General features: G+C 53.6%; 1 protein-coding gene across 1 annotated transcript; it reads right to left on the reverse strand.

Annotated features, from left to right (window-relative positions):
• Positions 1–1,703: 1,703 nt before the first annotated feature.
• L3MBTL1 (L3MBTL histone methyl-lysine binding protein 1) lies at positions 1,704–25,538 on the reverse strand. The gene is made up of 22 exons (XM_053927279.1): positions 25,518–25,538; positions 19,555–19,700; positions 19,157–19,383; positions 18,545–18,686; positions 18,098–18,248; positions 17,825–17,960; positions 17,074–17,158; positions 16,243–16,331; positions 15,640–15,744; positions 14,633–14,768; positions 14,220–14,311; positions 13,066–13,217; positions 12,555–12,631; positions 11,909–11,994; positions 11,576–11,686; positions 10,990–11,104; positions 10,014–10,113; positions 9,684–9,881; positions 9,544–9,593; positions 7,854–8,011; positions 7,408–7,470; positions 1,704–3,177 (listed from the first exon to the last, which is right to left on the reverse strand). The coding sequence occupies exons 2-22, from the start codon at positions 19,688–19,690 to the stop codon at positions 3,043–3,045; spliced, it is 2,544 nt and encodes an 847-aa protein (XP_053783254.1). The 5' UTR covers positions 19,691–19,700; positions 25,518–25,538; the 3' UTR covers positions 1,704–3,042.
• Between the last annotated feature and the right edge of the window lie 507 nt (positions 25,539–26,045).

Raw genomic sequence — 26,045 nt, forward strand, 5'->3', positions numbered from 1 at the left:
GTGCTTGACCATGGCATTTCTGCTACTTTCCCATCTGCTCACAGTCTCTGGAAACCATAACAAATTCTAACTGTTCAGCTTGGTATTTCCCCACCTGAAAGTTTCATGTTATTTTAAAAACTGAAGGCTTCATTGACTTCTCTGCCCTTACCATTCACAAACTGTCAAGGCTCAGGCCTTTCCCACTTTTCTCTGTGGATTCCCATTGTTTATATTTTTCCACGTAGACAGTATACGCATATATCCTGTGTTCCTTATCTTTAAAATGAAATAAAAATCAGATTCTTTAGGGCCTTAACAGCAGAAAGAACACTTTATTCTCTTCAGTAATGGGACTGTACATATTCACATGGTGTTTGCTGGACACTTTACCATGGAAATAGAACAAACTATGCATGTCATTCAGTCGTTCAAGTTTATTTATGTTGCTTCAATACAATGACAGAGCACGCCACATGTTTGTAACTCTTTCCCCCTCATGAGTCGAGTCACTTTATCTTAAACCAGAAGATTCTCTTAAAGAACACACACGTATGTGCACACACGCACACACAGCGAGTACAAAACCCTAACTCCAGCAAAGTGCATGTGAATGAAAGTGCAAACAGGCTTTGTTTTCAAACTCTGGGATCATTCTCTCTGTTTCAGAAATCAAACAGAAAGGTCCTCACTGGCCTAGACCAGAGGCTGCCAGGCCAAACTGTAAGTGGTGCCCGGAGCTGCAGAGCCTGGGCAGAGGTCACATGGCACCGGGCACCAGCACCAATGCCCTTCCCTCTCTGAGCTCCCAGGCCAGGGTGCAATGATCTCATTTGGGGACGGATGGAGTGAAGGGGTAGTGGCGTGGACAGAAGGCAAATTTCTTTCTCCTTTTTAACGATTTGGTTTCTTTCCAAAGAGTTTGACATTGGTGCAGCAAGTGCTGAAGCCTCAAATTTGGGGGCCCGGGGGCCCTTTTCTCCGAGGCCCATGGTCCACCCTGCCTTTCCAGTAGGCAAGCATTAAGAGCATGGTTGGTGAATCCATGCGGCGAAGGCGTCCCAGCCCCGCTCAGCTGTGTGAACTTGCTGCCTTCTCCTCACACCACAAAGCCACCACCAAGCATCTCCTCAGTCTCAGACGGAGATGAAGCCAAAGGACTCGTGAGTTTGCTGCCACCCAAGCAGCCAAGATCGAGAGGCTCAGACTTGCTCTGCCTTACTCTCGGCCAATGGTGGCACATAAGCCACTCTGTGAACCCGACCCTCAGCCTGAGGAAGGGCCTGCCCACTCCCTCCCTGGAAGGTTGTGTGCAGAGCTGCCTCTAAGGGCTGAAAGGGAAGGAACATCTAAAGCCCTGGGAGGGGGGTGCAACTGGCGGGGGAGAACTGAATGGTTGCCAGCAAAGCTGTCTGGTCCCTTGTGAGAGAGGCCCTCTTACTGGGCTGGGGCAGGAAATCAACTGAACCTTGGGTTGCCCTCCTCTACAGGAAAGATAAAGCTTCGTATTTTAAGAGTAATAGCCCTTGACATTTTCCCAATGCTGAGCCCCACATCAACACCCTGTCAAACACTTCCGAGAGTGCCCTGCACGTGAACACACACACATACATACTCACACATCGAAACCGACAGAGGGGGTCTGGGGAAGGCCCCCCTCCGCCCCACACCCTGCAGGCTGTGGGAGCTTGGCAGCTGCTCCTCACCTCCATGTGGGGCCCACTCCCAGGCTACAGGCAGGGTTGGCAGTGGCTCAGTGGATGCTGGGCCCCCACTGGGACAGAAAGGTCAAAGTCCCAGAGTCCCAGCAGGCACCTGGCTGGCAGTGCAACACTGATGGGGAATGCTAAGAAAGGCTTAAAGGACACAGGGAGTTCAAAGACAGAATTCACCTTCCCAACCCCCAACTTCAAGTCATCTTTGTAAAACTCCTCAAGAGCAGGCCACTTAAGGGCTAGGTCGATGTGATGTTACAGGGTGTGTGTGTGTGCCAGACAGAGTGCTACATTCCCTTGACAGGGGGCCTGGTGGGCATGCTCCCCCCACTTCCACTGTGGGCAACACCTTGGCTGAGACCCACAGCTACAGGGAAGGATGCTATGCCCTCCTCTGGGGGCCACCATGCCTGCTGGAGCTGCCCCTCTGACCAGAGATCTGATATTGTCTGACACCCTGGGGCTGGCCTTGGCTACCCAGCCAGCCAAGCTGCCTCTTCCCCACGCCCTAAACAATAAGAGTGTATGGGGAATGTCCATGGAACCTTACCCTTTGCTGCAGAGGGAAAGTGCTCTGACCACCCACTCTGCTGGAAACAGGACGTAGCATGGGGCACTATAAATGCCAAGCAGTCCAGAACTGAGACTGTTTAAGAAGGCATCATGGCTCAGAATCCCTCACTTCTGGGGAAAAGGGAGAAAGGTGGCCGAGACTCCCATTGGATCCTAGAAAAACATGTTTCCCCTACCTCAGGGGAAGAGCCAGTGGGGTCTGGTGGGGCCATGGCGGCGGGGGGTGGTCCTGCCCAGGAAACTGGGCAGCAGGATGAGAGCAGCATAGGAGACGGGAGCCAGGGAGGTGTCTTTTTGAGTCAATATGTTTGTGGCAGGGTTACTTCTTGGTAGGAGGAAAGGAGACAAGGAAAGAAAAGCACAGAGAGATGCTAAAAACGGTCTCCCATTCTACCAGACTGTTCTTAACTGCTAACAAAAAAGACCCTTTGGTGATTAGAACAAGTTGGCTAGAGACGTGCACTGCCACAGGCAGGGCACCCCATACCTACTCCATCAGCAGTGCTCCTCCAGTGCAGTCACACCCTCACTGGTGTGCCTGGTGGCAGATGACCTCCAGGACTTAAGGGTCAGGACTCCATCTTCCCCAGGGCTCCTCTGCTCCCATGTACCTTGTAGGAAGAAGCCCCGGAGAGAAGAGGGACCACCCCTGGTCAGATACAGAGGGCGGTGGGGGCACAGGTGGAATATGAGGAACTCGAGTCAGGAAGGAAGGAAGCATCAGGTGCAGAGGGAGGCCTGGCTGGGGCTGGAGGAGGGCCCAGCCCTGCGCCAGTCACTTTAAGGTGTCATCGGCGTTTTTGAACATGAGAATGGCGTTATAGATCTTCAAGGCTGGGCCCAGCTTGACGCTCATGATCTTCACAATGTCCGCCTGTGTCAGCAAAAGGAAGGCCTCGCCGTCAATCATCTGAGGGTGGGGGGAGGGAGGTGGAAAGCGGAGAAGGCAGAGAGGGTCATGGGGAAGGAGTGAAGGAAGGTGGGCATATGCATGGGGAGGGGGAGGGCAGAAGGAAAATGGGAGTAAAGGATATATGGGGGGAAGGAAAGGAGGAGGGAGAGGGAAAGAAGAAGGGAAAGGAGAAGGGAAGGAGGAAGGAAAAAAGGAAGACAGCAATGGGGACAGAGAAGGAAAGAAAGATCCACTGGTTTCCCCATGTTCTCACACGCACGCACACACACACTTTCTACTGGACTTCAGTGCGTATTTGTATAATGTTTTCTGAGTCCTCACTGACATAGCTTCATAAAACTGTCCCCACATGAATCCACTGGTCAATCTTAGTCCTGTGAAGAGACGTGGGCATTCCGATCAATGCATCACAGCATTACCTGTGAGCTACGAGAGAGACTGATTTAACCTAACCCTAACCACGCCTTGGGATCTAACTTCCAGCTTATGGAAAATACAGGGGGTGTTGGAATAAGTTGAATGGCACCACAAGGCAGCCATCAGACAAATCCAAAAGGGCACATTCTACAAGACTTTTTTAAAGGGTTCTAGTGATTCACTCAGAGACTTCTCACTACTGTAACTGCTGGGGCGGATTCTAGTTCTTCAAAGCAAAGACTGGAGTTAGTACTCCAGCAATTTGGGACTACCTCAGGGGACAATGGGATTATTGAAGGATATACAAGACGTTGTATGCGTGCTGATGGATATGGGGAGTGTTGAGCCATAATATCGGCAGGGTCATATTTGACCTTGAAGGTAGAGGAATTCAACAGGGAAATGAATTAAATGAGACAAATGCAATAATCCACCTTCAGCAACAACCTGAGAGCTGAGGATAGGACCAGGGAATTTTCCAAGTTGAGGTAACCTTAGAGAGCCAGACATGGAGCATTTAACAGAGGCCAAGCTAAACTGTAATCAGCACTCTCAGAACCTGGTGATGCCCTGGCTGGTGTGGCTCAGTGGCTTGAGTGCTGGCCTGCGAACCAAAGGGTTGCCCGTTTGATTCCCAGTCTAGGGCACAAACTTGGGTTGGGGGCCATGTCCCCGGTTGGGGGCCATGTCCCCATTAGGGGGCGTGGGAGAGGCAACCACACAGTGATGTTTCTCTCCCTCTCTTTCTCCCCTCCTCCCCTTCTCTAAAAATGAATAAATAAAATCTTTAAAAAAATAAAATAAATTTTAAAAAATCTGGTGAGGAGACATCTATGCCATCACAACAGAAAGACATGGCCCACAGGAACCCAAAAGAAAGGAACACTTGGGGAGCAAGAAGTTGCCGGTGTTTATCGGGTGCACTGTCTGTCGGCAGAGTCTCTTGGCCCCTCCTGGGAGCCCCCATTACACCTGGCACACACCTCCCTCACAGCCCTTACCACATGCTACCAGAAGCAGCAATGTACCATTCTGTCTCCCCTACTACCTGGCGAACCTTGAGAGTGGGGACTTCTGCTCTTTTCCTTCCCCATCCTTGTCACCTTATATGGGGCCTGGCACAGAGCCGGCATCAATATTGAATACATTTAACAGACACAGAGGGCTACAATAAAGATGACCAAGAGGATTGGCAGACTTTGCTCAGGACCATGAGTGCCAACTACCACACTGGAGGGACTGCCCACCTATCTGCTTTGTTCTAATTCCTCACTCACGAAGCATCCCTCTACTGACTGGTCTGAGTCCGGGCTGGAGGGCATCTTGACCGCTGTCCCTGAATGCCCTGACTGCATCTGTTCAGCCAGAGAGAAGTCACTCCCTGGGGAGACTGATGACGTGGACCAGACCTTGGAGAAGGCAAGCCTCCACCCCCATGGAGGTCCATACTGAGACTCTATTGGCTACTGTCAGTCCACCAGCACATTGTCCCTGGTCTGGCCATTACTTTTTTTTTGTATCAGAACATGCTGAGCCGAGACATGCAGCAGATGTTCCTGGGAGAGACAGCTCTTCTCCCCACAAGGGGGCAACACGAAGCCCAGCCTGGGCTAGAGGATTAAAGCTTGGGTGGCTCAGCAGCTGGCTGAACGAATGTACTCAAAGGGCATTCATTTATGATTTTTTGTCACATAAAGAAAGGTTTCTAGTGGGTGCCACATGGTTCTGCTCTGTCTCATGAACACATGTGGGGAAGATTTGGCTTATAACACAGAAGGCTCAGGCTGGAAAGGCTTATTAATATCAGAGATGACCAGAGTTGACTATGAAACAAACAAGGTAACATTTAATAGGGAGAAATGAAAGTCTTACATTAGAGTAATAAAAAATCCAGTGGTACAAGTAACACACTGGAAAATTTGTCTAGATTACAATGGTTAATTGGTATCAGAGGCACTTGGGGTCTTCCAGGAACCCCAAACTGGTGTGATGTGGCTATAACGAAGCTAGTGCAATCTTAAGTTTTGCTCACAAAAATATAGGGTCCAAATCGAGGGGAAAACAAAATGGCTCTTAACTGTGGAATATTTATAAAATGGAGCACTACTCAACACTAAAAATGAACAAACTACTAGTATACACAATAACATGAATGAACCTCGGAAACATTTCACCGACTGAGAGGAGACAGACAAAAAAGCGTATGTGCTCTGTGATTCCATTCATAAGAAGTCCAAGGACAGGCAAAACTAACCTGTGGTGCCCGTAAGGAGAACAGTGGTTGCCTGTGACAGTGGGGACTGATGAAAGGGGCCGAGAAAGAACTTTCTGGTATGATGGAACTGTTTCATATCTCGGCCGAAGCCTCAGGTTCAGAGTGAATACATGTCACAAATCTTGTGGAAGTGTACCTTTAAGATGGGTGTGTTTCTCTCCATGCATCTTTGTTTTCCATTTAGAAACATCTAGGTGTCGGCTCGTGAGTGGTAGCCCATGTCCCGCTCTGCTGAGTGACGGCGATGAAGGGGTAGGCTATGCAAGTGTGGGGCAGGGAGCATATGGGTGGTCTCTGCACCTTTCTTTCAGGTACAGTTTTGTTGCAAACCTGAAACTGCTCTAAAGCAATAAGATCTTTTTCGAAACCAAAAGCAAAGCCATCTGGAGGAGCAGCAGCCCAGGTGTTCTGTGTGGGTCAGAGGGTGTGTGTAACGCAGGTGCAGCTCTGGACACACTTTACGATCAGATCTGCAACCTGGGAGGAGCACATCCAGAATGGGGAGGGGTTAGGAGCCCCACCCGGCAAGGATCCGATGAAGAGCCTGGGGTGGGCCTGTGGTGGGAAAGGGGGCAGACCTCCCTCTCATGGGCATCCACCTGCGGGGACCTGAATGGAGAGCACAGACTACACTTCCCTGGGGGGAGGGGGAGGCGCGCATTCTTTGGAAGGAAGACCTAAACGAACTCAAAGGTCCCTTCCAGTTTCAAACTCTACGAAGTAGGAGAAACACGATAAAGCTCTTCCTTTAAGGACGGCTACACATTATAAGTCAGAACCACGGTGGATTGAACCCCCTCTGTATCAGTTATTCTGGTATAGTGATATGATTTGTATACTACTCTATAATATTATATATAGTATTAATACAGCATAATATATATTACTCTGTAGTCATATAATAGTATATATACTAGTGGTATAATTATACTAGACATTCCGATTCAGTGATCCATTCATCATTTCCAAGGCTCACAATGGCCTTGAAAGGTAAGCAGCACTATACCTGTTTTATCTCAATTTCACACATAAGAAGACGCAGGCTCAGTGGCAGTGAAAAGCTCTAATTGGCAGAACTGGATTCAAACCCAACTGTCTGCAAAGCCAGCATTCTTGTTTCTACAGCTCACTATTTCCTATCTTTGGGGAGCTTCTGGGTCCTGACCTGAAGTGCAGGTGAGGACCCTTGCAGTAAATGGCAGAGCCTGTGCCATTCAAAATGCCCTTTAATGGACTGACTGAAGGAAAGCTGGGAACACAAAAGATCGGGCGGAGAGCAGGGCAGTGAATGGAGTCTGGTCTCCGGGGTGCTTCTCCCTTCCTGGGGATGGTCTGACCGCAGGGGCTTCCCAGCTGGGCGAGGTCCACACCAGACTTTCCCCAGAGCTGCGGTCACTCTGATTACTCTCCCCCAGGGGGGACGACAGAGGGCCATCCCTATCTGAGGGCAGCACTGGTGAGGACAGCTGCTTCCTGCTGTCTCCGTGAGTCACCTTCCTCTGTCCTCACTCTGCACTTGCACCTGCCTCACTTACCTCATCTTTGAAGAGACGTGCTTGGTCCTCACAACCTGTCAGGGTCTGAACAAAGCTGGAGACCTTGAAAATCAAAGAACAATGTTGCCAAGGAGACGGGCCTGGGAGTACAGGGGAGAGGTGGCCTCCTCTGGCCTTGGTGCCTTCAGGGCTGTGACAACGTTGCCTGTACTTATCAGCCTAAGAGTATTCTTGCGTCTCTGCTGTTGGATTTCCAGCTGGACCAGCAGCCTTCCCCCACCCCATCCATCAGGATGAGCCTAAGGAACAGTCTGTCAGTCCCCAGTGGGTAGCCAGGAGGGAGTGTGCACTCGGGGGATGAGTGGGAGACAGCATCAGGGGCAGCATCCATCTCTGCCTGGTAGGGGGGCCTCTCCTGAACCAGGGTGTCACGGTAACAGGGCAAAGTTGGGGAGGGAGAAGAGGCAGGGGCCCACACTCCTTACCTCGTCGATGGTCCATTTGGCGACTGTCGAGGCCGAGATGCCCGCCACCCCCGGCAGGAGCTTGCAATGCTGCTCCCAGCACACTGAGAGTGACCGGTCAGGGTGGGCCGACAGGGCTGACATGAAGAGGGACTGGTGGATGACATCGGTTGTTAGTGCTGGAAAGCAGAGGCAGAGGCTGGCAGGCGGATGCCGGGGACTAACCTGGCCCCAAAGCCCCATGCTACTCGGGAGGACCATGGCCAAGAGCACAGTCCAGATTGGACTCCTCATCCAGGGCTTGCTCCTTCTGGTAACGCGGGCTCCTCACTTTACAGACTCTCAGGTGGGCTGTTTAATGACCCTACCCCTCCCTCTGAGGCCACACCACTGGGCCCTGTGACATCCTGGCACTAGTCTCTAGACACCTTGCATCCAGGTGGCCCCGACATCCAAGCAAGCACAGCGCAGGCATCAGAAGCCCGTTCTGTTTGTCCTATTTTCCCGAAGTCCTTTCGGGCCCTTACTAACTTGCTCTTTAATCCTGGGCAAGCCACATCACGGGGGTCTCAGTTTCCCAGCCTATAAATGAACAGGTTGGGGAAGGCAATCCCTGCGGTTTCCTCCTGTCCTTTCAAACGCTGACACTCAGGGGGCTGGGATGGCCCTAGGAGCAGGGGGAGCACAGCTAAGTCCTGTCCTCTGCAGGCGGCCTTCCTTCCCCGGAGCTGTTTACCAGCGAACCCTGGAGCCCACACTGAGGAGGTCTACCCATGTGACCCTGTGTGAGAAGCCTACGGAACAAAATCCAGAGTGATCAGTGTCCCCTGTGTGAGAGAGCCAGCTGGTAGAACAAGGGAGCCCTGCACAGAGGTGACAGGCCTGAGCTCTGCCCCCTGCTCTGTCCCTGAAGCGCCTGGAGGCCCTCTCCTGGGAAGACTTAACTTCCCGAGTACTCAGGAAATTTCTGGAATGAACACAGTAGGCACGCACCCTCTGGTGGTCAGAACGTGGCCCTACAATGGAAGCCAGCCAGGTAATCCACAGGCAGGTAGAAGAGGTGCCCACTGCACTCCCATCCCCCAAAGTCCTCACTCTGAGGGCCAAGAGGAAGGCCAAGGCCCTCGCCAGTCTGGCCTGAGGCTGCCGGAATTGCCTTCTGTCTCCAGCAAGAGGAAACAATACGTAAAAACACCCAGATGGAGACAGGCAAAGATCAGGACTAATAAGAATTCCCGCAGGTTATTAAGCACTTTACAGGACCATCTGATTTAAGCCTTCCACCACGCTTTAAGATGGGCACCATTGTCACCAGCATTTTACAGATGAAGACACCAAGGCTCAGAGAGGTGGCATCACCTGCTCGAGGTTTCCGGGCTGGTACAAGGCAGTCTGAGTCTGAGCTCGGGTTCTGCTCGGGTTCTGCTCGGGACTGTTCCCAAAGCATCCCGCCTCACCATGGAAAACCAGAGGCCCAGGGGGGCTCTGTGTCTTTCCCACAGACCCCCTGCAAGGCCATGGGTGCAATGGGACTAGAGCCTGTGGTCATTCAAGGCCCCATCCGTACTCCTGCCACTGCGCTATGCTCCCCAAGTATCTCAAATGAAGAGATACAACCCCCCTTCCAGCTTCTCCTTCTCTGGACCCCACCCCATCCCATCAATTGTAAACACTTCGTGGATGCCACGGGAGTAAACGACCCTGGACTTACTCGGGAAATCTTCTTGTGGAATCTTCCGAAACTTTGGAGGGCGCCCGATCCTGGAGAGAGAGGGACCAGGTCCGTGGCGGGGAATCAGTGCCTGGCCTGGCCCAAGAGGACACGAGGCCCTGCACCCTTGCCCTCCGCACCGGCCGTGGTGGCGGGGCTTCTTCCTTAGGGAGAAGCCCGAGAGGTTCCTCTTACGGGCCGAGGCCTCCGAGTCGGACAGCTCCGCCTTCAGCCGGCTCTGGTTCCTGTCAGCCAGCGGGCAGCCCGAGAGGCAATGGTGAGCTGTGAACTTGCCTGTGACATGGCCAGACCCGTCACAGCCCGGAGTGGGGCACTTCCTGGGGAAGAAGAAGGCATGTAAGGTGGGCTGAATTCACTTGTTCCTATTCGGAGAGGGTCTTTAGTGGGTGTAAAACAGACCCTCTCTGTGTGAACGATGCCTGAGGGTGTGAGCAGGGCCCCTCCCTCACCGGTGGTGGAAGCTGTACTTGGAGGTCCTCGTGGGTGGTAGGCTCCGATAGCTGAGAGGGGGACAGCCCCCAGGGGAGGCAGCGCTGGGCTCTCTGGGTCCTGGAGGAGCAGGAAGGAGAGTCAGCATAGGGTCCTGGGGGTGGGATGGGGTGGGGAGAATGGAGAGCAGGACAGAAGTGGTTTCCACGGGGAAGGTCAGCACTGGGCACTAGTTCCCCAGGTACAGGGTCCCCACGCTAGGCAGTGACACCATCTCCTGCTACTGGGTATCCACCCCTCTGTGGGGAGTGAGGGGCTTGGCTCTCATACGCTTTGGTGAAACCTGCAGGCCATGCCCTCCGTCCCTTTGGTGGAGGGAAGATCAATGCAGAGGAGGTGTGGGCACCTTAGGAGCCCCGACAGGCGGGTTCACGCTATTCTCTGTCTGTGTCCCTGTCTCGACCCCAGACTTTGGTCATTTTTTTAGGCTCTGCCCATACTTGGAGAGTAATCGAGAAGGATCAACCTGCCATGTGAGACAGATGTGGCAGCAGCCGGGAAATAGGGAGGGGGTTGGGAAATCCTGAGGGTGAGAACTGGGGCTGAGCAGTCCACTGATCTGACCTCTAACCCCTACCTGTGGGGACGGAGATTTTATTTCACAGAACCAGCACGTCCTTAGCAGACGCCATGCACGCTCGGTGTGGTTCTGCTAGATGCTGAGAGAACTCCCTGGTGTGGAACTACCTCCCGAGCACATGCTCCCAAGTGAGTTTCCCCTGGACACCTCAACACCCCAAACCCAACATCTGCTTAGTATAGCAGAAACCCCAGGGGCAGGGAGAATGCGTGACCTCAGAGCATGCTGTGGCCACCAGAGCCCTCTGTGTCAGACCTGGGCGCGCTATCAGGGAGGGGGAGGTGAGAGTGTGGGGTGGGGTGGGGCTGAACCTGAACCCGAGTAGGAAAGGATCAGAGTGCCCTAGGGATACACACGGAGAGGAGGCTGCAGGGGATGCCCTGTCTTGGAGCACCAGCCGGCGGGGTGGATGTCTGGGTGGTCAGCGTCGATCCAGAAGTCATAGGCGTGACTCCAGCCATCAAAGTGGAGCTGGGGGGGAAAGGTGGTCAGGCGTTCCTCGTGGAGCCCAAGGTCCTGCAGGCTCCAGGAGGCTCTCCCCATCCCCAGGCCTGTTAGAAGAAAGATCCTGGATTGGAAGAACCAAGGGGCCAACTCCACAATAATCCATCTGGGCTGCCACATTTTCCAAGGGTTTCACTCATTAAGTTATGGGCATCTCCCATCAATCCTTGCTTAGGACTGGGATTATTAGGCCCATTTTATAGGTAGAATGTTAAGGCTCAGAGAAGGGAAATGACTTGCTCAAGCCCACAAGGGTAAGTCACACATGAGGCTAGAATGAGACCCAACATCTTTGGCCTCAAGTTTAGAGCTCTCTTCACCACAACATGCAGTCTCCCTTATGTCTGGTTCATGCCATGCCCTTGACTTTGAATTGACCTACACAATCCCTGTCCAATCAGTCTGTTCGCTTCCCCAGCCTAAGGGGCTGGGAGCTACCTTTATTCGATGGTCCTCCACATCCTCCACACTGGCCACACGGATCAGGGCTGGGTTCCTGCGGTCCACGGCCTCCAGTTTCATGTTGACCAGAAAGCTGTGTGGGGGTCGCTGCCGGGGGACAGCAGCCTTCAGGCCAAGGCCCTTTTTAGCAGTGCTTATAAGATGTGTTCAGCAGTGCTTATAAGAACTCCCTCCTCAGGAAGGAGGTCCACATGCTGTGCCTGGAAACCTGGGGCCTGCCAAAGGGGTGGGGGTGGGGCCCCATCCTAGCTGGCCAAGGGCTCCAAGCCTTCCTGAGCTCAGCTCTGGGGGCAAGGAGAGCCAACTTACCACCTTGAAGGCCCAGGTGGGCACAGCAGAGGCCCCAGTTTCTTCCAGATATTTCTCCCAGCAGAAACTGTCGGGGTCAGGGTAGTCTGGAGGAGGGGATGAGAGCAGTGTCCAGCACCCAGGCACACCGGGAGCTCTCTGCCCCAAGGAGGACCAGGGGCATGGAAGAGGCAGAGGCCCATGGAGGGCGATCTCCCACCGCATCACCACAGCCAGCTCCTTGCAGGGTGCTCCAGAGGCAGAGGGTGCTAGCAAGCACCTCACCACCTCCCAGTGTCCAGGGCTGTCCGGGATCCCTGGTGCCCATCCCCTCCACTACCCTGTTGCCCCAGCTCCAGCCCAGCCCCACCCGAACCTCTACCGTATGTGGGCCCACGTAACACTCTGAAAGGGAAGGATACGCTTTCTTCACTCTGGACTCCTGCACCCTTGCTTGGGGGGACAGGGTTTATCTAACTTTCTTCCCTGAAACCTCCACAGTCTGGGTTTGACAGGACTCTCCTAAACTTCAAGGGGCTCAATTCCCAAGCACAGAAGCTGAGGCTCCAGGACACATCTGTCCCCTTACCCTGGCCCTAAAGACCCAGCTAATGAGGTACTGGTACAGGATCAGGGAGAGGGCAGTGGGGCCAGGCCGCACGGTCACCTTGTGGAGGAGTGAGGGGCTTTCCTTGCTTCTGGCACCAGCCCACGGGGTGGATGTAGGGGCTGCTGGGGTCACACCTGAAACCCAAGGGGACGTCACTGTCCCAAGTGAAACTTGGAGGCCCTGAGCCTGCTGTCCTGCAACAGCGTGGCGTCAGGGCCCACCCTAATTCTACTTCTTAGTGAGAGTTAGACGGGCGGCTGCTGAGAGTCAGAGAACTGTAGCATTAACTAACGGCTCGAACACCGCCATCCTATCTAAGGGCAGGTCATGACTCTCAGGGATCTGCACATCTTCACCTCGGTATTTTTAGATGATACATCTAATATTGCATTGTGTTTCTTGTGATACAGATCAAATCCATGGGACAGTCAATTATTCCCATAAACAAATATGAAGGCTAGAGCTGGTGTATAAGTTTTTGAAGTCTTGCCTCCCGCCCCCTGCCATCCCCTCACCATCCCCTCACCACCCCTTCCTGCCCCCAGGGAAGCCTGGGCCCTCCCACTACCAGTAATCGTAAGTATCGTCCCAGTTGTCGAAGTGCACCAAGAAGCGGCTGCCCACCACGTCGGTCACACTGGCCACACAGACGAGGGATGGGTTCATGCGGTCGACGGCCTCCAGCTTCATGCCCACCTGGAAGCCCAGGGGTGGGGGACTCTGGGGGCAAGAGGAGGGGCTGCCATGGCCAAGCCAGGCAGGCTCGTGCTAGCCCGGAGCCCACTGGCAAGGGAAGGAGTGGGTTCCCTAAGGGTCATGCTGGGAGCTTGGGGGGTGGGAGAAATAGGCAGAATCACAGTCCCCAGCCCGGAGTCACTCAGAAACTTCTGGCCTTCCAGGTACATTCAGAGGAAACTTCCCTATGGCAGAAGATGAGTGACTGGCAGGAGGCTACACATTCACCCAAAGAGTGTGCTGGGCTGAGCACAGCCTCCCTTACCCTATGAGAGAGCTGTCATCATCCCCATCTTACAAGTTAGATAACTTGCCCAGGACCACAGAACTAGCCAATGGTGGGGAGAACCCCCTCAGTCACTTGGGAACCTGCAAGTAAGGTCTCTGGGGCTGGACTGGAGTGGGCAGTAACTGCCCGAATGGCATGGCGGGGTCCCTGGCCCAGGGAAACCCTGGGCTTTTGATATGGTGATATTTTTAATGGGGGTTCCCTGTGTCTCTCAGACCTTTTGCTTGGGATTAGGAGAGATTTGAACTGTTGGGTAGAGCTGCCAGCTTCCTTGAACAGGGAAAAAGACAAGGGGTGAGTTTGTTGGGCCTAAATGGGAGAGCCTTGATGTTGGGCAGAGAGAAGGAAAAGCAGCTCCCAGGACAGAGGCTTGGACAGCGCACCAAGAACTACAGAGCAAACCAAAGGGGGAAACAAGAACGGCGACCTCTCAGAGTCCAGGCTGGGCGGGGCACCAGGGCCTCCAAGGGGGTGCGCGGAGAAGAGGATTTCTGTAGAGGGAACTGGGAGAGAACCTGTGCCCAGCTTCCCTCTCTGGCTGGGGCCTGCCCAGCGTGCGCCTCCCATTTGGTAGGAGAGACCAGAACAGAGCTGAGAGTACCAGTAGACAAGCTCTCCTCCTTAGGTCAGACGCCCTGGGGACAGAGTCGCTGCAGCTGGCCCAGGGCAGGTGTTCACTCTGGCTGAGGGGCACTCACGTGGCTCTGGCTCACAAACAGGTGCTTGGGGGCAGCCTGAGTTCTTGTGCCGCGCAGGTACTGACTCCAGCTGAACTCCTCCTCCTTGTAACCTAGGCCCCTCGGTGGGGGACGAACAGAGCGCCGTGCAGAGGCTGGGCTGTGGCGAGGGCACCCCACACTAAAGCAGAATTGGGAAGGCCTGAGGACCCCACAACCCTCGAGAGCCTGACCAGGGACCCCCTGCCGAAGCAGGACACAACCCGGGTGGACACTCAAAGGGCGAGGGCAAAGCAGAAGCCTTGGGGCCAAGACATAGCAGGAGGTGATGAGGAGAAGCTGGCTGTGCAATGGGGAAAGAGAAGGGGGACCTTGGGGAAGAAGGGTTGGGTCAGAGGGCTGCTGCCTCACATGCTAACCCAGCTAGGCCTCACCTTTGGGGGGCTGCAGCTTGTGCCCAGTCTTCTCGAACCAGCCAGCAGGGTGGATGTCAGGGGAGTTGGCATTAATCCAGAAGTCATGGCACTCGGCATATCCATCAAAGTGCAGACGGAGACGGTAGCCACAGACCTGGCCCCGTGAGGGGGGATCACAGGGACTCTGATGCCCGCAGACACCCACTCCCTCTCCCTCACCTCTCCCGCCCAGCCTGGTGGTCCCAGGGGCTCTAATGCTGGCAGGCTCCCCATCCTGAACCTTGTCCATACTCTCCCATCCTGCAACAGGGAAAGTTCATGTACTCGTGAGCCCTGAGTTCCAGGTTCAAGACAAGCATGCTCGGTGGCATCCTTCTGCCCTTTAAGACTAGCCAGAACCCCAAGGGCACCTCCCAGGGCTCAGGCCTGCTCTGGACCCTGGTGACCTTTTCTTCTGCTCCCTTCTCTCGTTGTTCCCCACTTGCACACTCTGTTCTGGCCTTGCTGAGCTAGTGGCAGCTCTTGGAATTTGTGACCCATTCCACGTCCCAGAACCTTTGCTCACTTTGCTGCTGCTGCCTGGGACGCCCTAGTCATGCACAGTTGTCTCTCAAGCCTCAGCAAAGGAGGCCCTTCCTCTGTGAAGCTTCTCCTGCCCCCTCAGCGCTTCTCTGCACACATCTGCCCCGCATCTGCGGTATGTTGCTGATAGGTTTACCTGGCTGATACCCACACAACGGTGAGCTCCTAGAGGATTCATACAATCCCCTCAGGGTGTCCTAAAGCTCCCTCAGCACTGAATACACACCCATTCTGGACCATCACCACCCGTCACACTTTGTCTGGAGGTTTTTGTTCAGTTTTTGGCTTTCTCTGTGTTCTGCCTTAATCCCCTCCTAGACTACGTGCTTTCTGAGGGCAGGTCAGTGTCTCCTGGATCAGAGTCCAGGCCCTTCAGGCCTCGTGCAGGCTCCATCCATCTACCTTGAGAGATATCATCGGAACGGTGGGGAGCCCCTGCTCACCTCAGCCACGGTGAGGATGAAGTACATGGATGGGTGCTGAGGGTCGATGCCTTCCAACTTCATGCCCAGTCTGAAGCCATTCTTGTTATGAGGGATGGCCTGGTACTGTCAACGCACAGATTGGAGAGGACCCAGCTTCCATCCAGCCTTATCCTTGCCTAGTGGGCTTAGGGTGAAGGAGCTCCTTTAGGCCTCACCTGCCTAGGACTACCGAAGGGATAACTTCTTTGGGGGTCTTTAGTGCAGTGGGACAGAATGGCCCTCAGGTCCTTTGAAAAATGTGTGCTGAGTCAGGGCTGGATGTTAGGGTTCCCTCTCACCGAAAGATCGACATACAGAACTGGATAGCAGGCACCAGAATTCCAAAGTCTGCAGGCCCAGTCCTGGGTGCGCCTGGGTTCCACCTCCCTATTTCTTCCCACCCTGGACACCCCTTATAGTGGGCTCTTTTCTACTTTGGGACCCTAACCAGTGTCTCCCCTTTCCATCCTGACAGTCCTTCAGGGGATGTCAGACACAGAAAACACCAGAAGGCCTGAGTTGGGTGATGAGTCCCTTGACTGGGAATACAAGCATTTCCTAGGTGGAAATTGTCCCACTCACGTCCTGGAAGAGGCTGACCGGGGCAGTGATGGCCTTCTGCTCCTCGAGGTAGGACTCCCACGACCAGCCTTCCTTCTTCTCCCCTGACACTGTGGACAGGAGACAGACAGTTGGGCATGGAGGAGGGGAGATGGTAATAGAGAAGGCCTGAGGGCCAGAGCTGACTATGTATGGCCTTTGTTCCATTTTTCTTAGAACACAAGGGTCAGACCGGGGGCCAAAACGGCAAGGTCAGACCAACGGCGAGTACAGACTTGCTCCCACCACCAAAGGGAAACAATGCCATGTGATACTCAAGTCTTTGGATACCGAGCCTGGTGGTGAGGCCTACCTACAACAAGATAGAGGATAAACAAACACCTGGTATGGCCCGCAATAAAGAACACACATATAGTAATACACAAACTGTACGTTGTTTTTCTTTTTTTTTTTAAAGGGTCTCTTGTGTCCACTTTTTGTTATTATTAAAATTTTTATTTACTTACTTTTACAGAGAGGTGAAAGGAGGGAGAAAGAGAGGGAGAGAAACAGAGATCAGCTGCCTCTCTCACACCTCCAACTAGGGACCTACCCCGCAACCCAGGCATGTGCCCTGACTGGGAATCAAACCAGCAGCTTTTCAGTCTGTAGACCAGCGCTCAATCTACTAAGCCACACCAGCTGGGGCATAAACATTGTTTTTTCTCTCATTCTTTCTCTCACACACACTAATTCATGCTCACATATATGTGTATAACACACCACCTCAATGGTAACATACACTGCCAGCCTCGCATGTCCAAATCTGTAAACACATATCATGTGAATATGTAAACACATCGGCCACCATACCAGGCTGGCTGCTGCTCCACTCCTCACTTTCTGGGGTGCTAGCAGTGGGTTGCCCCTCTGGATCCTTTACTTCTTCTTGCTTCTCCTGTGGAAGGCAAGCCTGATTCCAGCTTCCTGTCCTCACGGGTTTGGGAGAAGCCCCAGTTGCTATTCCTGGCCCATGCCTGGCTCTCTGACCACATGGTGTTTTGCCCCAAACGGGTGAAATTTCTTCTAGGCCACCAGCAGGAACACGGCTCCAGCCGACAACCCCTACTAGCTGGGCACAGACTCATATGAGTAGCCCCCCGCCATGCCCCAGCTACACAACCCAACTACAATTCTCACCACTCCCAGGTGGGGAGACAGGACACACACACCCACCCTGTGCTCATTTTGCCTGCCCCCTGGAACTTCTTGCCCTGTCTCTTTCTGCTTCTCTGCAAATAGAGCCCTGTGCTCCCGGGCTGCTGGCCTAGTGCCTGGTCTCCAGCGAAAGAGCTCTCCATCTGTCCACACCACTGTCTTGGGTGCCAGTTCATGTGAGTGTGTTTTAGCCCTGACGCTAGACTGAGATGGGAGCTCCAGAGAAGCAGGAGAGTGTTTATTCATCCCCCTCCGGCCAGGTACAGGACCTGACTCAGGATGAGACCCTAAAAGATGAGCAAGTCTTCGCTGGCCCAGCCCCATGACCTGGACTGATGGAGAGGATAGTGGGAATTGAGGGCTAGCCTCTAGCCTCCCCCCTTCCCTGGCACTGTCCTCTTCCTACCATGGCGCCTGGCTCCAACTCCTCCTCTGATGGGGTCTGGTATTCCCAGTGCTTTCTCTTCTTCATGGGTTTGAGGAGGTCAGAGGTGCTGATGCAGGAGGACTTCTGGCCTGAGGAGTTCTCCACTATGACTGACCTGAGGGAGGGGCAGCTGAAGGAAAGAACCAGAGACAACCCACCGGGCACCACCCACCCCCTCTCCTAGGCCATAACAGAAATGGCACTTTGGGGCCCCAAAGCAGAGCAAGTAGAGGGGTAAGCCCTGATCCTTACCGCTCCTGGAAGAGCTGGGGACAGCCACCATTGGAGGAGCCAGGATCCCGACAGGAGCCTAGCTGAGGCTCACACACCTGGCACTGACAGGGGCCATTATCCTTTGGGGGGTCCTGAGAGGGATCTTCTGGAGGGTCCTGGGGGAGGTCCGCTGTGGAGGCCAAAGGGGCCTCAGGCCACTTACCCCCCATCCCAGCCACATCCAGGCTCCTCCCACTTCGGAGCCCATGCCTCCTGAAGCCCTTCCTCCACCTAAGTCCCACCTCCTCGGGCTCCCCTACAGGACAACCCCCGCCCCGCCCCCTCACCCCCAGGCTTCTACATCTTAGGACCATCCCCTGGACGCACCTGCAGGCACCCGGCCCTCACACCCGACCATGGCTCCTTAGGGAGCTCAGGCCTCGCTCCACCCGCGCAGGGGCCCAGCTCCAGGCCTGGGGCTCCTACCCGGCTGTAGAGTGCCCGCATCGCCACCTCCCGCCGGGGCCTCGCCAGCTTCGTACTCGGCCACATCTTCCCGCCGCAGTTCCGGGCTTGGGGGCTGCTCTGCTCCCACCATGTTCAGTGGCGGGTACTCGCTTATCCGGAACTGGAGCGCGGTAGGATCTCAGGATGACGATTCCGGTATCGGCCCTCGACCACCTCCAGTCGGCAATGTTGCTCCCCCTGGTCTTACTCAGGCCACGCCCCCAACAGCCCACAGGACTCTGCTCTTGGGTGCCCCACCCCTAAGCCACGCCCTCAGGCACCTGCTGGCCTCGACCCCTGGGCACCTCACTGCAAGCCACGTTCCTAAAGCTTCGTCCCTGAGCACCCTTCTCCCAGCCACGTCCCCAGAGCCCATTCTCCGTGAATCTCGTCTCTAGGACCCCACGTGTCTCGAGCTCAGAGTGCCTCCAAGCCACATCCCTAGATCCCTCACTTAAAGCTCCACCCACCCACAGAGTCCTACGTCTTCGCCAGATTCCCCACTTTCCACCTCAGGCCCCGCCTCCGAGCCCGCAGGCCCCACCCCGCAGTTGCGGCTGGCTGGGCCCGCCAATCCCCAGAGACACTGACCCTCAGGCCGCTCCCAGGAGGGGGGGCCTCGGCCTCAGTCCACTCCAGAAGCCGCACTGTGCTGGCGCTGGAGCTGGCTCCCGGCCCAGCGCTTAACTGCGGCAGAACGGTGGCAGTGACAGGTACGCTGCCTGACACTCGCTGCGGGGCGCCTACATGGATCGGCTCCCGCGGAAAGCAGGACACATCCAGAGAACTGCTGGGCAGGCCAAGGGTGGCAGAGCTGGCTGTGAACAGATACAGGAACAGACACCACACAGGTGAGCCCGGTGGCTCTGCCCCAATCCCGCCGTGCATGTGTGTAGGCAGGTGAAAAGTATCATCTCCTCCCCAGGATCCACACCTGCTTTGGCAGATATGGGAATGCTCCTCCTCCCCAGACCCGTGGTTTGGCCCACCTGGAATAATGAAGGCAGTGGAGGGCAGGTGAGGGCCGGAACCTGGGCTGTCTCTGGCCACCAGATGAACGCTGACCTCCCCTGTGGATGGCCCCTTCAGTGTCCTCAGCATCTCCATTTCAGCATGCCCCTCCATCCTTGTAGGCCTACATTCAGAACACAGCCCCCAGGGTAATCAGGGAGGGAGCGGTCTTCCTTGAGGAGCTGCCCACCTTCAGAGAAACGCGTAAGCCCCAAGGGGAGTATGTGGTGTCTTAGGAACCCAGCATCAAGTCTGGCTCCTGGATGTGACCAGGTCACCCAGCTGAGGGCTCTGGCCAGGCGCTGCACCTCCCCCAGTCTCCTAAGACGAGCATGTGTGAAGGTGCTTTGTAAACTGTGACCTGTAGAACTGACTCGGGGAGTATATTTCCAGCCAAAGTTCTGTCTGGTCAGCTGCCTTGATGACAGAGCTCAGGCCATGTCCAAACTCCCCTCTTTCTTAGCCCCCACCTCCAACCCCACTAGAATCACTTCTCCACCTGGGGGTTCTTTCCTGATCACGTTCTCTTATGACCCCTGCCCACCACTTCTGCCCAAGCAGGAGTGGGCACTCAAACATCTGTTGAACAAATTCCCACACCTGAAGAGCAAAGAGGTAGTGTGTGAGAACCCCGGCAGTGGCTGGTTCCACTTTAATGAGGCTATGGCAATACTGGCATCAGTGAAGAGGTGGCTGAACAGGTAAATATAGGGGAAAGAAGACCTAGTGACATAACAGATGTGCTTAATATCTATCATCTTAACTCCTAAAATGTGTTGGCCACTGTCCTAGACATCTTACCAACACTGTCCAGGAGAATTTTCTGTGATGACGGAAATGTCCGACACAGTAGCCACTAACACATGTGGTTACTGAGCACTTGAAAAGTGGCTACTGTGACGTGAGAAATGGAATTTTAAATCTTATTTAATATGAGTTAAATTTAAATAACCACAGTGGCCACAGTTATTATACTAGAAAGTACAACTTTATACATATTTCAATTGCCTGTTGGCTCTATCTTCTAAACACACCTCAGAGTCTGACCATTTCTCTCCATCTCTTTCACCACCATGCTAGTCCTAACCACCATCAGCTCTCCTTGGACTTTAGAAGTTGTCTCCTAAGCCATTTCCCTTTTTCCCTCTCCTTCCCCCTCCAGTCTACTCTCCAGTAAGAGAAGGCTTTTAAAATGTGAATGACATAATTTCCCTATCCAAAATTCTTCCCTGGCTTTTTCCACTGTCCTTGTAATACAATCGAAGCGCTTTGTCCTATAGAATTTAGCCTGTCTTCCTCTCTGACCTGTTCCTCCACCCTCAAAAGACTCTGGTTTTCTTCTATTGCTTCACATATGTTCCCAACTCAAAGCTTTTGCCCTTGCTGTTCCTTCTGCCTGAAATGCTCTTCCCCAAGCTCTCTGCTTGGCAGCCTTCTTCACATCCTCCAGGCCTCAGCTTAGTGTTCACCTCATCAGAAGAGGTCTTTCCTGACCTCTCAAAGTAGCAGCCCATGCCTCACCCCTTCTGACTGCCGCTTATCTCATTATTGTGTTAATTGCCTTCATTATAATCAATAATGATCTTCATTTACTCATTGGTGTTTGATCAGTCATCGGCGCATACATGTAAGTTCCATGAGGGCAAAGGCGCTTTCTGTCTTGTTCACTTCTTTATCGCCAGCACTGAGCATGGTGCCTGGCACACAGTAGGTACTCCACAAGTATTTGTGTTAGATTTCAGCCATTTCAACTCGTTAAATACAAAAACACTGTGTTGCCCTGGCCGGGTAGCTCAGTTGGTTTAGAGCCTTGTCCCAATACACCAAGGTTGCAGGTTGGATGCCTTGTCAGGGCACGTATAAGAATTAACTAACGAATGCATAAATAAGTGGAACAACATCTCTTTCTCCCTTCCTCTCTGTGTAAAATCAGTAAATTATTTATTTATTTTTATCCTCACTCAAGGACATTTGTTTCATTGCTTTTAGAGAGAGAAAGGAAGGGGGAGAGGGAGAAGGAGAGGGAGAGGGAGAGACATTGATGTGAGAGAGAAACATCAATCAACTGCCCTCTCGCACATGCCCAGACCAGGGATCGAAATCACAACCTGGGTACATGCCCTGACCAGGAATCGAACCCGCAACCTTTTGGTCTACAGGATGATGCTCCAACCAACTGAGCCACATAGGCCAGGGCCAAAAAGATGAATAAATAATTTTTTAAAAAACCTGGTTGCTCTAAGGTGGTAGCGGCACTTGACAGTGGCTTCTGGCTACAGGTTTAAAGGAAAGAATGTGGACCTCGACTCAAGACAGAGTTAAGGCCGTTTGACTCTCTGGTCTACTGTTTAACACCTGTGACTCTGAGTAAGTAGCTTACCCTCTCTCAGCTCAGTTTCCTCGTGTGTAAAATAAACCTGGTAATGGTATCCACCTAAAGGACTTTGGTAAAGATTAAATTAAAAAATATGTGGTATCTCAATAGCAGAAGGCCTTCAACCAATACCAATCCACTCCCTTTTAACAGAAATTCCAGGGACTTTGTAGCTTCTGGCCAACAACATGTAGGCTACTTGCTTGCAAAGTCAGCTTGCGATGGTTGCTGTCGCTCCCACCCTCCCTCCTGCTGTTCTTCTGCATTTATTTATTTTCCAGCTTTTCCTCCCTAAAATTAAGAGTCTATCCTCCATATTAGAGAGTGCATAATCGGGTAGGCAAAAGTGAGATATGTAGCCTGATCAAGGCAACATTCAAACCAAGGTTTGTTTTCCCCTTTTATAATTATAAAATAGAACTCCCTTAATTTCAATCCCAATTGTTTTACTTTGCACAGATAACATACTTGTGTCATTTAAGTTATTTTCAACAGAGTCAATCTTTTTATTCAAAACATCGTCAGTCATTAAGAGTGACTGTGGTCACACTTGAAAGAATTCCATTCTGTTTCGAACCTATTGTGTATCTCAGGGCTATGGATGAAGAGTGACCGAGAGGACTGCCCTCCTGTTCAGGTCTGCTGCCTTTCCCGCAGCACACACTGGAGGGCCAGCTAGGTGTCCGCACCGTTCTGTGCTCTGGGAATACAGTCTCAAGTAAGACCAGCTGCTCTCATGAAGCTTACATTCTGGAAAGAAGGCATAAAGTCGAGGCTGGACATAGAAATTTGAAAAACCATCCTGAAGAGATGGCCTTGAAAACCTTAGGACTGAGAATAAAGAAAAAGGTGGGGGCCTTGGAGCTCACCAAGATTTATAGGTTGCAAAGTGGAAGCTATAACAAAAGAGACTTAGCAGAAGTCTGCATGGTGACAGGGGACGCAGAAGAGTCTGGGCTTCTGGGGGACACAGGAGGCCACTTTTTAGGAAGGCGGGACTGGTCAATGGTGTCAGGTGCCACCGACAGATCAAGTCAGGTGACGGCAAAGAGCTGACCATTTGAGCAATAAGGAGGTCAGCGGAAACCTTGACAAGAGCCGTTTCAGAAGGTCTGTGGACACAGAAACCTGATCAGAGTGGGTGCTAAAGAGAAATCGTTGATTAGTTTGATATTTATTGAGCACCTACTATGTGCCGGGCACTGTCTGGGCAATGCAGATTTGCCAGTGAACAAGGCAGACACCTCCACCACAGAGTCCACATTCCAGGGGGAGAAACTGACGATAAGGATTGGTCTGTCTGCGGGAGAACAGCGAGGGTAAGGCGATGGGGCTGACCACTCTTTCAGGAGTTGGAATGTGAAGCAGAGTATGGCAACGGGGGTTTGGTTTATGGAGAGTGACGTGGTCTCCGGAAGAGGGTTTTTTTTGTTTTGTTTTGCTTTTAAAAATAGGAAATGTTATGGCACGTTTGTAGCCGATGAAAATGAGCCTATAGAGAGGAAGAAACTGGCAGTGCAGGAGAAAAAGAATAATTCTAGAAGACAAGTGCTTGAATGTGCAGGAGGGAAGAGGATCATCCAGTGCACCTGTGGTGCTGGGACCCGTCATGGGCAGTTGTGGGCTCCTGACTAGTGAGGGGCACATACCATGTCTGTGTTCTTCCTCCCTACCTAGACCATCACCTTTTCTGAGGCCAGGGACTGTCCTGTCTATGACTTGAATTCACCCCTCCTTTACCAATACCACCCCTACATTTGCAGCTTACACAGCATTTTCATAAGCATTGTCCCACTAGGTCCACACAGCCGCACAACTGGTCAGATGTGGCTCCCAGGCCTGAGCCAGGTGCAAGGAATCTGTCGTCCACTCCTGCAGCCTGGTCACACCTTCAGAATCCCACTTCTGTGGCTTCTGCCCATGTTGTTCCTACTGCTTGGTACCTTTCCACACCCCATTTTTCTGGAAAACTCTTAATCACCCTTCAAGATGCAGCTTGACTGACTCCCAGAATCTACCCCCCAAACAAAGTTAAATCACTCCCTCTCCTGTGCTCCACGCCACCACAATCTAACAGTGCATTAACTTTTTCTTCTCCCCCAGAGACAGAACAAGGCACCCAGTGTGCAAGGAGCCCGATCAGGCAATCGCACTCCACAAATAGTCACTGAATGAATGATTCACAGATGTGGGCGTGAAGAGCAGCCAATGATATAAGAAAAAAATGGTACCAAAATCCATAAATGGCTTAGCCATTCTTGCCTTAGGGACTAGAATACTATTTCTCCTTCTGTGCCGCTCAGAGGCTGGGGGAGGCGGGGATAAAGGGGGAAGTCCCAGCTATAGGGAAGGCTGTCACTGGTAGCCCTCAGCTGTCAGCTTCTCTGGGAATTGCCCTCTGCCAGGGGAGCCACCTCGCCCAAGTGCCCTCTCCTGGGAGGAGCTCTCCAGTTGACTAGTTGATGCCGGGTATAAAGGCCGCGCCCCCTTGCCTCAATTTGGGACACCTCTGCAAAGGCCATCTCGCCCCAGAACTTCCGTTGGGACAGGCTGCGGCCTCCGTGGAGACTGCAGGGGCAGGTCAACTTCTTTGCCCACCCACCCTGCTGTCCTCCCTCCTCTACGGGTGATATTCCCAAGGACACCCAATAAACCTACACTCAAGCTTCCCTCCAGAGTTTGTTTCCGGGGAACCCAACCTAAAACAACTGTGGTTCTTCAGCCCAGAGCTGTGTCTGGCACATAGCAGAAGCTCAATAAATATTTATTGAATGAATATGCTGTGTTTAATTTCTCATGGTGTCTGTCCGCCAAGTTTCCCCCCACACTTTGCCCTTCAAGGCCTCCTCATATACTCGTATACAGCAGACGCTCAATAAATGCCCTCGCTCTAGGTGTTGGGGGGTGGGAGCTAGTGCCCCAGACAGAAACCCCGGATGCGGCCGGGAAGCCCGTGGGGATGGAAGCCGGTTCCGGGGTCGGGCCCGCCGCCCGCCTCCCTTCCGAGTCCTCCCGGGACTGGTACAGACGGCGGCGGGCGGGGCGGTCACTGATCGTCAGCCCCGCAGGACGATTACTTTTAAAAACGCCAAAATGGCGGAATTCTTTTTATTCTTTCCCTTTACGGCAAAAATAATAATTATCCAATTTTCCATTATAAAAATCAGAAATGAACGGAAGGAAAAGAGAAAGTTTGCCAAATGACCCAATTCCGAAGAAAACCCAAACCCCGCCCTCTACTACACCCTTCCTTCTATTAATGAAAAACTCTTAATTAATTGCATTTCTCTATAAACGAAGCCTCCTCTCGCCCAGCCTGCAGATCGCGGCCCGCATCCGCGGACCCCTTCCAGCCCCGCACCCGCCCGGCCCTCCGCACTCCGCCCAGACCCCCTTCGGCTCCCGCTTTCCCCAACCTCCTCCCCAGCCCGCGCCCCACGCCGGAGGCGCTGGGAAGGAGCAGCACACCCGGCCCGCACACCCGGGCCCTCGCCGAGCCGGGGTGGGATCGGGTTGCGCGGCGTTACGCACCCTGGAGTCCGAGCCACTGGCCTGCGGTCTCCCTACCTGCGAGGCCAGCCTGTGGCCGCCCAGCGCGGAGCTACGGTCCGAGCCCGAGCCCAGTGCGGCACGCGCCTGCGCGCACTGGGGGGCGGGCCCACCTCCCTGCAGGGTGCAGACGCGGACCCCCAGTGGCACTGGTTTGGGGGTCGCGGGCTCACCGTTGGGCAGCACCCGCGCCCTCTTCTTGCCTTCCTGAGAAGCCTGTCCGTGTGGGCCTTCCCCCCAGGGCTGGACTGTTGCGTGGGCGAGGCTGATTCGAGATTCTTTCTGCCACCCACAGCCAGCAGCACGCAATGGGGCGCACGGACCACCAAGCTGGAAGACAGTCTGGTGGTCTGTCCTCAGGTTGAGAGGTCAGTGACAGTAGCTGACACTGCATTCCTGCAAGCATCCTGGTCATGTCGCTACGCCGTCCAGCGCCTTCCCACCGCTTTTGCCCCCTCACCTGCAGAAGGGGAGCCAAGGAGCGCCTGAAAAGGCCCCAGGAGAGGTGAACGGCTGTGCGACCTAAGGGAAGAAGGCCCCTCGCAG

The sequence above is a fragment of the Desmodus rotundus genome, chromosome 6 (genome assembly GCF_022682495.2).
Source record: "Desmodus rotundus isolate HL8 chromosome 6, HLdesRot8A.1, whole genome shotgun sequence".
Classification (NCBI taxonomy): Eukaryota; Metazoa; Chordata; class Mammalia; order Chiroptera; family Phyllostomidae; genus Desmodus; species Desmodus rotundus.

Coding starts and splice junctions, on each gene's coding strand:
- L3MBTL1 (XM_053927279.1), bottom strand. CDS start 19,690: ATGGAGGGGCATGCTGAAATGGAGATGCTGAGGACACTGAAGGGGCCA. Junction 11,995..12,554: donor GCCCCTCACTCCTCCACAAG/GTGACCGTGCGG, acceptor CCCCTCCTCCAG/ACTACCCTGACCCCGACAGT. Junction 10,114..10,989: donor TCCCCTGCAGCCTCCTCTCC/GTGTGTATCCCT, acceptor CTGCTCCTCCAG/GACCCAGAGAGCCCAGCGCT.